Here is a 12,358-nt window from a genome sequence, read left to right as displayed (position 1 = left end):
CCAGGGATCAGCTGCAAGTTTGACGGCTCTTTCCTTGATTTTTAAGCAGTGTAATGAGGATTTCTATTCAGTTGGTTTCTGCCGTGATGTCCAACATCCTGATCTCTCATTTTTCCAAAGTTGAATCTTTTTCCCTGGCTCTTTCTGGCCACTGCTGTGCTCCGAGCTGAGATTCTTGTGCAGTGAACATTACAGCCCGAGTTCTGCCTCCGGAAGGAGCACCAGGCAGCTCAGAGCCCATCATTTGCATCTGAAGGTAGGAGTGGTTTTGTCCACACTCGTCGCTGTATATTTATCGATGTGATGGTCACCTGCTGTTTTCTTGCCCTGAAACTCAGTCTCCTACCTTCTCTCTGGAGCTCCTCACAGGCTGCCACTGTCCTGCCTACCTCGGGAAGTGTGAATCATCAGAAAGCTTTCTCACCTCGCGTATGCCCTCAACAGGTCACTCATGAGTACATCGAGCAGCACAGATCCCACTGCGCATCCCTGCGCGCTCCACGTAGACCTCTTTCCTCTGCAAGAATGGCTCTTTGCCCCTACCTCTTCTAAGCCTTGATTTATCCCTATAGAAACCTTCCTTCTTATCCTATAGCTCTTCAGCTTTTATAAAAGCTTTTGGTGAGGATCTCGGAGGCTTTGTGGAAAGGCAGGTGGGCTGTGTCATATCTGTCCATGTGGTCGCTGGCCACTCCAGACCCTTCCAGGTTTGCAAGGTGGGGTTTCTCTGACAGCAGCTGTATTAACACTGCCCAAGTAGGTCAGATTGCTCTTGGGGGCCGTGTTATTGGGTAAAGCCTCAGTTTTGTTTCGGAAAATGTTTTAGCCAGATGCACTTTTTGCTTGGTAAAATCAGCTACTTGGGTTTAGCAAATGACCGGGTGGATGGGGCGGACAGTGATGCACACAAGGGCAGCCTTCGTGACGCAGAGGTCTCTTTGAGTTGTGAGTTCTGAGGTTTGATCCATATAAGGAGATCCTACAGGTCCAGAAGATGGGTTTTCTGGTCTTTAGCTCCAGGAGCACTGGCTGCAATCTTCAGTTGTTCTTTTTCGCGGGTCTGCGTCTGGTTATAATCAGAGGTAGGACTTTTGGGATGTTTTGCAATACTGTTACTGGTCTGGCACTTCAGGCAAGTCGCTAAACCTCTGGCTGTCAGTGTGTTGCCCAGTGTCTCTGAGATGTGTTGGAAGGTGTCGTGAACACCTGGGAAGGTTTTTAAGATCCCCGAGATCCCTGGCTGCACGGCCTTCCGAAAGTGCCAGGCGTAATTACCAGTGTGGTTGGGGCACACAGGGGTGCTGCTTTGAGAACTGGAAATGTAAGACTTGTGCGAAAAGCAAAGAGCAGTTGCTGGTGTGACTGTCACTCTTGAGACTTTTTTTTTTTTTCAGTTGTTTTATTTTTGTAAAAAACAACCATAAAAATGCCACGGCTTGTGCCAGTGGGATGCGCAGTGGCATTTGCAGTGCACAGATCTCATCCAAGAACATGCAAACAATGACATTAAGAAAATTGCTTCTCCAGACTGTGCAGATTTCTAAACGTTTAAGAAACGAGACGTTCTTGATGAATGTTCAGGGCCTTTCTTGGGTTCAACAAACGCGTAAGACATTGGTTTAGTTTTCAGCTCTTCTTCATGTGCCTGTGGATGTCCTGCCCAAAACCAGCCATTAAAATGCAGCCTGATAGTCAGGACGAGCAGGACAGAGACAGTTTTAGGGACCGTGGGTGTGTGTTTCTGTGCGTGCTGCTGTGTCACTACTGACCAGTGAGGTCTGGGAGGGGATCGATGAATAAAGCACCTCATGGCTTCTAGCGAAGGCACCAGCAAGTTCCAGCAGTCGAAAGCTGAAACTAGAGAAATCTTGTGTAACGAGAATATGCGTCTTTGGAAGTTCATGGATCGTGAGAATGTCTCTGCTGCTGAATCATGCAGCACTTGGATCCTCTTGCTGTGTTATTGAATTAGATATATCCTCTGACGTCTCAGCCTTAGCTCAAGCGGATGTTTTAGGCTGGAGAGCAGGAGTCCCTGCAGGAAACAGTGAATTATCAGAATAATTGCATTCTGACTTTTAAATTCCAGGATTTGGAGGATGCTCTCAATCCCTGTCCTTGCAAGGAGCCCGTGTCTCCCACCCGTGCTCCGGCCTTTTGTCCTGTGTTACGGCTGCCGAGCCTGCTGAGAGCTCAGGATGGACCAAATATTGAGCCTTCCCAGAGCCTGTATTTAGGTCCCAGTCATGCTCGTGGTGGCCAGTGATGACGGTCTCTGCTCTGGGAAGAATTGCAGAGGTTTGAAGCTTTTACATCTTACTCTTGGACAGCACCGAGCTCGGGTTCCTGTTCACCTCCAGCCTTTGGGATGTCCAGGTTTGAACTGCTGCATCCAGGGAAGGATTCAGCCAGATCTCAACAAAATTTCTGTTCTCTGGCCAATTTGCCTATCTTAAATGTGGCTCTCTAACCCACCGCTTTGGGTCATGCTTCTGACCATGGAGTGCTGAAGAAGGGACAAAGGGCAGCTGGAGCACCAAAAAACCACTGGACAAGTGGCCTACAGGGCATGCTTTACAGGTGCTTGAAAATGGATATGAATGGTATTTTCAGTCTTCTAAGAAACCACTCCCCGTGTTTCAGGACACTGCAGAGGCCATTACTGATATCTCTAGAGAAGAAGGGGTGTGAGCTATGGTGTAGCCCCTAGCACGTAAAATGGACATTTTGAGTTTTGTGATCCAGCACTGTTAGTAAATGCAGACTGTTAAATAGCTGGTGCATCGGGGAGAAAAGTAGGAAACTGTTCTTCATCTCAGGCTCTTCTGTTCTGTATTTTCCTGCATGTCTGGCTTTGTTATTCTTATCTCAAGGACATAATTTTGTCTTCTCCAAGCTGTGACAAGCCTGAGAGAAGCTGATGAGTGACAAATGCTGCTTTCTAGTATTGGCTAACCCTCAAAAGTGTGGATGGCAACTTTACAGAGTCTTCAGTAAATAATAGTTTGAGTCACAGTGCAGTGGGCAGCTGCAGGTGCTGCTGGTGCCGTGTGTCAACTGGCAAGGGATATTTTGGCATTAGGAAATAGAGCCTGAAGTCTTGAATTCTCTGTCAAGTCTCTTTGTTTCTGCAGGGAGCTCGAGACTCTTGTTTAAACTAATCCTTCAGTGATTAATAGCCCAGTCAGTGGTGCCCGTCTTTCCTTTGGCTCCGAGTTCAGCAATGTTTGATCCTGCATCTTTAAAGTGACATTTCTCACTGCAGCCAAACCGATCCGATGCCAGCCAGCCAACAAGGATCCAACCCATTCCTCCATGTCCACCCTTGTGCTGGATGCCTGTGTGACCCAAAACAAGACAGTTCAGCCAGCAGAAAACTTTTGTTGATCAGTTTTCTCTTCCATTAATGAGCTGAGATGATTAACCACAAGTTCAGATCACAATAATTCAAGTCAGAAGGGATCTCTGGAGGTTACGTGTCCCAGCTCCTTGCCTAAAGCAAGGTCAGCTTTAGAGTTACGTGAAGTTGCTCAGAGCTCGTGTGAGTACCAAAGGTGTGGGGCAGAGAGATGCTGCTTTTGTCAGCGATAGTAAAATGTTGATTTTTTTAAGTAAGAGGTCCCCACTTGATTTTCTGAAAATTTGGCTCCTCTTGGTGGCTCACCCTGAGGTGAAGACAGTGGTACAAGGAAGAGCAAGGTTCTTCCTGGCAGATGTTCACTGTTGGGCTGGCACCATCACCAGCTGAATAAGATGCAGTGAATTGAGCCTTTTGGCACTTAAAGGACATGTGGGCAATGCGTTGCAGCTGCAAGACAAACCTGCTGCTGGGCACGGTCCTTACTGCTGCTGGAGCTCGTCTGGGCACAGGCAGGGCTGAGCTCTGCACTGCTCCTCCCGCAGCACTCCTGTGCTAACTGGCCACGTCCTTGTAACATCAGGGGCTGAAATCCCAAAGGAAAGTAACAGGCACTGGGCAAAAGGTTTAGGCTCCTTTAGGAAGCATCCGGTCACTGGAAGTGGTTATAAAAGCCTTGGATGAGACAGCAGCGTGGCCAGCGATAACTTTTGGGGCTGTGCTGGTGCTGCAGGGATGCAGCTGGTGGGACAACTGCTCTGAAGTGGTCGGTGTCTTCTCATCACATTGACTGCGTGCAGCTCAGCACGGCTGCTTGGGGGCAAGAGAAGTGACTTAGCACGGGCTGGTGTTATTCCGAGATTCTGGCTGAAATCAAACAAAAGCCAGGCGAGCCTGCTGGATGGCGCAGGATCGTGGGATGATAAGACTTCGTTTCCTTAAATCACTCCAGGTCAGACAAGTGTCTGTGCGTTATATCAGTCTCGTTGAAGCAACCACAGGAAAAAGATACTAGTGCATATTCAGCAATGTATTCACCGTTGGACTCGGCAGTGCCCTTAGGATGTGACACTTGTTAGGATGTGCCATTAGGATGTGACATTTGTTAGGATGTGCCATTAGGATGTTACGTTTGGGTGTAACTTACCCTGTTTCGTTGACAGCCTTCTGAGCTGTGGCAGCCCCTCTGTCCCTGGAGCCGTGGCTGTGGCAGGGACACGCTGCCAGGGGCAGCTGGTGCCATGAAAACTCCCGTGACGTGGCTGAGGGAATGGAGGTGCCCCACCGCGTGGTCTGACCATGCCGAGTTACAGCCGTTTATTGCCCTGAAAGCAAAACTGAGTCCTTAAGCCTGGCAAATTCGTGTTATCTGTGATATTTTCACAGCTGAAGTGGACCGTAGATCTTTCTAGCGTTTATTGTACCAACAGATGAAATAATTTTTTATTATAAAACTCTGCAGTGAAAGCTTGCACGGCAGGAGTTCACCTGGCATTGGTTTCCTTTCGCCTGCCACTGGGATTTCTCTGTGATGTGGTTCCAGCCTGGGAGCCAAGGGTGCAATTCAGCAGCTCTGCCTGCTGCATCCCAGCTTCTCAAATGCATCACTTCTGTGGGTTTTTCACTCGTAAAACTGAGATTGTGCTTGTCTGTAGAATCCTCGATTTCTCGCCCAGGTTAGAGAAACCTTGTTGCAGCACTGCTTGGTTTAGACACTCAACAGCGGTGCAGATTGCGAACGAAATGCCCCCCGTGTTGTTTTACACATCCCTCTGATGTTTAAGAGTTTCTTTTGAAATACAGAATGTTTTACCTGTGTTTATCCTTGTTCTATCAACTTATGGAATTCTAGTAAATCCTTTAATACAAATATTTCTCCGCTGAGATCAGCTGTGCACAAAGGCTGGAGGCACAGCGATTCCATTCCATTCCTGTCCCATCTGTGCCATTCCTCTCTGCAAGCACAGTCTGTTGCCAGATGTCACCTGTAGCAGGTGACAGTCACTGTCCTGGACAACCATCAACTATAAGAAACCCTTGTGCTGTCATATTCCTTTTCTTGCCAGCAAAGTAGTCTTGCTGTTAAATTTAACATCTCAAACAAGGAGTAGTAAACCCCTGTTTTTACTGCAATTCTTTGTATCTGCCTGACACAAAAAAAAGACATTACTTGGGAAGTTAGATAGATCCCTGAATGACTGTGCTCTTCTCCCCAGCATGTGATACAGAACCCTAATGCACAAAAGCAAGGAAATAACACTAAAACTAAAAAAAAATAAATAAGTTGAGAGTACCAGAAATCTTGCCCTGCCCATGTGACATGCAGAACGGGGCCGATTCCTGGATGCACCATGCATCATGTTATTTGCACTGGTGCAAAGTGAGGTTAGGGCGGGCGTAAACTACCGGAAGACAACCGCAGGACATTCTGCACTTCACTTTTTGTGCAGGTTGCTCTTAGGAACACTCAGGAGCTCAGTGCAGTAGGGCAGGGCCAGCAGAGTCCATCTCACAGCAGCGAGTGGAAGCGTACACAAGATTTGCCAGTGGCAGCAGTCGCTGCCAACAGCAGGAGTGCTGCTGTTGTTCCTGGCCCTTCAGTGCAGTAGCTGCTGACCTCTGCATCCTAAACGTGCCTCAGCCAGGCAGCCTTGCCATGACACTGAGCTGGCAGTGGGAGTCAGCTCTGTCTGCCCTCGTGCCCCCTGCACGGCTGCCTTTGGCACTGCCAACAAGACAGACATGCCCACACGGCTGGAGGCTGGGTATCCCGCAGGCAACTTGGACCTGGAGGTGTGCCTGGCCATCGTGTCCACCCGCGTGAAGTCGTCTAGTCCTGCTGTGAGATAGTACCAGTCTGGGTTTCAAGCTGCCTGAATGAACCATTCACTCAGGTTTTCCTGGACATGGCAGCAGGCTTATCCAAAGTCTCCCATGGAGAGCACAGAGTACCCCAGAGTCGAAGCTGGTGATTGCAGTCAGACCAGAAGAGCAAAGCAGGATCCTCCACCTGCAGTGGCTTGTTCACGTAAGACCATAATAAGCTGCCACTGATGGGACCTTACACAGATCTCCCCATACCAGCCATGCCATTCACTCGGTCTGTGCTTTGGTTAGCAGCGAAGTAGTTAACCAAGCCATCAGCTCACTGCCCCATGCCTGGGGTATCTCCTGACTCGGGGCTTGCTGCCATCACCTCGCAGCGCACTGATCTTCTCCAGACCCCAAGGAAGGTGGACCCAGCTCGGTTTGCTGCTTCTGAGCTGTCGGCAGGAAACAGGGTCTTTGTGCCAAGGGAATGAGTCCTCGCTCACAGTAACTGCTCATAAAACCTTCATTAGAAAAAAATGAAAAAATCTCTTTATATACCCACAGTTGTGCCAGTCTTAGGGCTGTATGCCATCCTGTATCGATCTTCTAGTGCAGCCTGTTTCCTTTGCCAAGATTTTCTTCTTAACTATAAAACTCCTCACTTCAAGAGTGATTTTTTTTTTTTCTAATTCAGAGTCGTTATGTTGAATACACAGTGAGGTTTCCAGCTCTGAGAAGCAAGACATCCTAAAGGTCACTGTGCATTTTTCAAAATCTAGAAGGGTTTTGGTTTGTTTCTTTTTAGCAGAAATCTAAATCTAAATGGAACATTGGTCTGCTGAGCTGGGCCAGTTCATCTCTAGCCTTTAGCAGGACGTGGGAAAGATGAATGACCAAATTCAGGGGATTTGTGGGCAAATACACCAGAAACTTGATTCTGTCATGGAAAGTGTAAGAAGTTAAGAAGGAACAGACCGTGTGCTGGCACTTCACTTGCCTCTGGCAGTATGTGAGAGGAGCAGGTCAGATGATCCAGCTGAGATGAGCTATTACTCGGGGCCAGGAGCAGTAGTCCTTGCAGGCGTCAAGGATGGAGCTGGTACCTTCCACTGCAGTTCATTGGTAATTCAGGCACAGAGCACATTTGACTGCTGCCTTGAGAGAGGGGATTTCCAGCACAGCACTGGCCCTGTGACTGTCAGGCAGGTCTTGACTGATCCTTGCCCTAGGAATGTTTTCAGTGCATTGTACATGATCGCTGCTGGCAGGTCACCACTCGCAGAAGGAAGAGGTGTAGGTGCCAGCTATTTTCAGGAAGGAAGGTACAGCTGAAAGCATGATCCTTCTGGAGTTCAGCCCATCCAGGCTAAGCCACAGTGTCCCACAGCTTGAGTGCTGAACCAAAGATCAGTGTGTTTGGTTTTTATTCTGGCATGGGGAGCAGTAGCCTCCGTTCAGGGGGCTGCGAATACTCCAGGTTTTTCCATGTGACACTGTATAAAGATGGAGGCTGCTCTTGTTTTCATTCTCGCCTGATTTAATTATATTTGCTTTTTCTCTTTTTATTTCAGTTGTGATTCCAAAGAGCCCTTTACCTGCCTCCGAAGTAAACTCGGAGAAACCTAGCATGCACAGTAGCACAAAGACTGTTTTGGGGCATCAACAAGGGCAAAGGCGTCGCAAAACAGGGAAGAAGCGTGGTCGAACGACCAAAGCGCTAATCCATCACCCCATGCCTACACCCTCCAAGTCAGTGGAGCCTTTGAAATTCCCCAGAAAGAGAGGCCCCAAGCCTGGCAGTAAGGTAAAAGCTGATGCTGATGCAGGCGGGTGAAAGGCAGGTGCTGCAAGTTCTGCCATGGGATGGTGCATGCGTGTGTTTGTGCACGTTTGTCTCAGCCTCTGGCTGTGTGACTGCAGCAAGTAGGAGACCAAAGGGGTATGTGGGCTGGGAATATCCCTCTGAGTCCAGCCCCAGAGCTGTAGAGAATGTCTGTGTCCTAAAGATCATTTCCATCAAGAAACTGTGTCTTTGGAGCTGCATTAGCTGTGAAGTAGCATGGCAGATGCTGTGATCCTGACAGGGTGGCCAAACGATGGAATAGGCTCTTCCATCCATCGTGCGTAGCTAGTCTAAGTCAAGTAGAGGTAGCAGATCTCAGGCTTGTTATTTTTTCAGGATTGTGGTTTATAAAATACACACATATTGATTACTAGGTTCTTGAGACTCCCCATCATCACCATCAGAAGTGTGTCATGTTCCACAGTGCCTTGTCTGTTGGATGCAAAGGAGAGAGTGTAGTGATCGTGGTGGTAAAGGAGAGCAGGGGATAAAGGGAGAAATATCTCCTCTTTTTCTGCAGAGGAAACCTAGGACATTGCTGAACCCAGCACCCACCTCTCCAACAACCAGTACCCCAGAACCAGACACAAGCACTGTGCCTCAGGACGCTGCTACAATCCCCAGCTCTGCCATGCAGGCTCCCACAGGTAAGGGTCTCGAACCGCATTCTCGACAAGATTGCACAGTCAGGAGCAGCATCAGTCAGCAAGCGACACACGCTCCCGTTTCTCCCTAAACCTGTACACCAGCAAGCGTTACAGTTCCAGAAGGGCTGGCCTAATAGTGTGTCGGGAGGACGAGAGAGGCACGCGAGTTCAGATCAGCTGTTTGTTTGTCTCTCTGTCCGTTTTGGAAATAGTGAAGTCGTAGGAAGATTGCAAGTCCATCTGGACCCCTTTCCCTGAGTTCCCACGTGCATGCTAGTGACTCTGCAGCTCTCGAAGGGCACTTCTGGGCCCATCATGCCCGGGGCAGTACGGCGTGCAGCACCCCTCGTGAGTTCAGAGCGTGAGCTCTGCCCAACCGTGCCAGGCACAGCTGCTGAAGCTACAGCAAGATGCAGAACAACTGCTGAACAGCAGTGGCAGTGATCTGTTCAGCTTCAGCCAGGATATCGAGGCAAACAGGGCCAAGAGAGGGAGCAGGGAGGAAGAGTAGAAGCAGCACTGCAGAGTATGTGCTCTGCTACAGCTGTGAGATGTAGCTGAAGATGAATCTGGGCAGGAAAGTCTAATGCAAAGCTATTTTTTATATGTTCGGTCGAACTCTGGGTTATGGGCTGAACTCTCTGTTTCCTGAGAATGTAACTGGCCAATTTTCAGAGGAACCTAAAGACCCAGTTTTCTTAAAAAGTAGGGGCTGCATTTCTTCATCTCCTTTGAACATCGCAGACACCTTACCTGGCTGGCATGGAAACCACTTGCCTTTGGGAAGCTGAGTGCTGGGAAAAGTGTAGGAGAAACAGCAGCAGCTTGGGAGGTGAGTGTGAGGCAGGAAGGTTTTGGAAGTGGTTCCCCTCTTATGAGCGGCTCTGCTGTTAGGATGCAGACAGGCAGTTGTGGTGGATTCCCCTTTGTGAGTGATTTGAGAGTCTTAAAATCTCAGCATCTCAGCTTGGATTTTAGGCATCTGTTTCTTGCTTTCTTGAGTGGGTTAATGGCAAACACGTTTCTCATCTTGGCAGTTTGCATTTACTTGAACAAGAACGGCAGCACTGGGCCCCACCTAGACAAGAAGAAAGTTCAGCAGCTGCCGGACCATTTTGGACCAGCTCGAGCTTCTGTTGTCCTGCAGCAAGCAGTACAGGCCTGCATTGATTGCGCTTATCATCAGAAAACAGTCTTCTCCTTCTTAAAACAAGGCCACGGGGGAGAGGTCATCTCAGGTGAGAACTGGCCTGCAGCACTTTGCCTTCAGAGATGTCATTGCAAGGATTCGCTCGTTGGAAGATGTCTCTCCTGAAGCTCGGTGCAGTCGTGGGCCAGGGGCAGACAGAAGATTTCTGTCTTCTCTTCCTGCCAAACATCTGTGTGGGTGAAGCAGCAGCCAGCAGCTGACTCAGAGCAGAGCAGTTCGCGTGGCCACCAGGCACAGCTGCTGGAGAAGGCAACGTGCAGCCCCGGTGTCATCCTGGGCAGCATTACGCTTCACCTGGCCTCCCCCAGTACTGCCCGAGCCCCCGGCAGGAGGCGGAACGGGTGGGATTTTCAGAACTCCTGACGGGAAGACGAGAAATACCCTGGTTTTCAGTTTTGCTTTTAATCACAGAATGTCAGGGATCTGAAGGGACCCCAAAGGATCATCTAGTCCAATCCCCCTGCCGGAGCAGGACCACCTACATCAGATCACACAAGAACACGTCCAGGCGGGTTTGGAACATCTCCAGAGAAGGAGCCTCCACAACCTCTCTGGGCAGCCTGTTCCAGTGTTCTGGTACCCTTACTGGGAAGAAGTTCTTCCTCATGTTTAAGCGGAACCTCCTGTGTTCCAGCTTATATCCATTTCCCCTTGTCCTATCATTGGATGCCAGTGAGAAGAGCCTGGCTCCATCCTCATGACAGTCACCCTTTCCATATTTATAAACACTAATGAGGTCCCCCTGTGTTTAGCCGGGTGCCGGGAGCGCAGGCCCCTCCTCGAATGCCTTCCCATTCCCTCGAACGCGGCTTCTCCGGCGCCGCAGCCCCGTGCCTGCCGCTGGTGCAGCAGACTGGTTGTAGCCTGTCCCGGGGAGGCGAGCTCGCCAGCGCGCAGCCAGCGGAAGGCAGTGGCTTTTGTTTGCTCTGGTCTAGACCAGCGATGCTGAGATACAGAAGCTGGCTGTGCAGCCCTGGGCGTAGTCTCCTGCCTTTGCTGGGGGTTTACGTGTTGGGCTCTGTTTGTTTCTGTCTCCAGCTGTGTTTGATCGGGAACAGCACACTCTGAACCTGCCAGCAGTAAACAGTATCACCTACGTCCTCCGCTTCCTGGAGAAGCTCTGCCACAATCTTCGCAGTGACAACCTCTTTGGGAACCAGCCTTTCACTCAGAACAGCCACATGCAGCGGTCACACGAGTACGACCACGACAGGTATCTACCAGGTAGGAGCTGGGGCGGGGGCGGCGCTGTAGGGACCCCAGGTGCTCCGTGCCTTAACCCAGATTTTACCAGATTTTATCTTTCTCTCCGGAGGCAGGCTGTGTCTCAGAGCCCTCTCTGCAGGGTTCATTGCATCACACCCGGTGTCATGCACATGCCCGCAGGGCTCTTTTTGCACAGGGTTCAAGTTGCTGCATTTTCTGCCTGTCGGTTTGATTTCCATCTCTGCCTGTAGGTTTCCGCTCATCCGTGCTGTCTCCTTGTCTTCCCTCCTCTCCTTGTCCCCCGGTCTTTCCCGCTTCCTGTAATCTGATTGTAGTGACTTCATGCAGTTAGGAATTAAGGTGAAAGACTCTGCATGAGAAATAGAAGAGTGATAACGTGTAGCAGGTAAACTGTAATTAGAGATGGAATGAAAACCTAGCGGAGTGGTTTCCACAGTGGCTGCGCATCTGCTGCCAGAGGCCAGCGGATCCAGCCCTCAGTGAAAGCTTAGCCCGTTCAGAGATGATGCACGCTGCACCCATCTGAAGTATAGGTGGTTTTGTTTTCCTTGGCATGGTGAACATTCCACTGCGTTGAAGCAACACCCCTGGCAAGATAGTTCATGCCACGATGCAAATTGTCAGGCTGCAAAATTGCTCTTCAGCCAAAGCGGGGGAAAACAATCCCTGCAGCACTGTGTAGAGGGTGGTCGCTGCCCCCTGCCCCGGGCTGGCTGTGGGGCTCTGGGGGAACCACTGCTGTAGGAGTGTGAGTCGTGGAGAGGATGAAAGCTGTCTGCACCCCCTTTTGGTAACTGACAAGTGTCTTGTGCTGATCTGCTCTTCTATTTGCTTCCTCCACTACCTTTCTGCCTCCAGAGTCAGCAAATAGCTGGTCGAGGTCTTTCCAAAGTTAATCCTTTGGATAATTATGGCTCTGATGAGAAGAGCAAGAATTTCTAATGTAAAAAGGATAAGCACTTAGGAAAAAGTGTTGAAGAAAAAGTTGCTAAGAGCGAAGCTTAGGGGCAACAGCCGAATGCACAGTGCTTCGTTGCATCTCGCAAAGCACCCGTGCTGGGGGGATTAGCAACAGCATAAAGAGCATGAGGATCTCGGAGTGCCTGCCCTGTGCTTCCCCAGGGCTCAGCAGCTGCCTGCAGGCTGGGGCTGTGCAGAGCCATGCTGGAGCCAGCAGTGCCAGGAGCAGGGAGCCATGCTGTGCTGTAAGAAGAGGAGCTGTAGGAAGTGGTTTGGCTGCTGTGGTATGTACAGGAACAGCA

The 12,358-nt window shown here is 49.9% G+C and overlaps 1 protein-coding gene across 1 annotated transcript in view; it reads left to right on the top strand.

The window, feature by feature from the left end:
• The window catches only part of SCMH1 (Scm polycomb group protein homolog 1), a 53,091-nt gene that overhangs the window by 26,115 nt on the left and 14,618 nt on the right, over nucleotides 1–12,358 (top strand). Inside the window, exons 7-10 of the mRNA XM_086625929.1 lie at nucleotides 7,741–7,973; nucleotides 8,533–8,659; nucleotides 9,697–9,897; nucleotides 10,908–11,093. Coding sequence (XP_086482055.1) covers nucleotides 7,741–7,973; nucleotides 8,533–8,659; nucleotides 9,697–9,897; nucleotides 10,908–11,093 — 747 coding nt within the window. The remainder of the gene's footprint in view (nucleotides 1–7,740; nucleotides 7,974–8,532; nucleotides 8,660–9,696; nucleotides 9,898–10,907; nucleotides 11,094–12,358) is intronic.

This window comes from Tauraco erythrolophus, chromosome 24, assembly GCF_009769465.1.
Source record: "Tauraco erythrolophus isolate bTauEry1 chromosome 24, bTauEry1.pri, whole genome shotgun sequence".
NCBI lineage: Eukaryota > Metazoa > Chordata > Aves > Musophagiformes > Musophagidae > Tauraco > Tauraco erythrolophus.
Note: the sequence above shows the minus strand (reverse complement) of the source record. Positions and strands in the feature narration are given on the sequence as shown.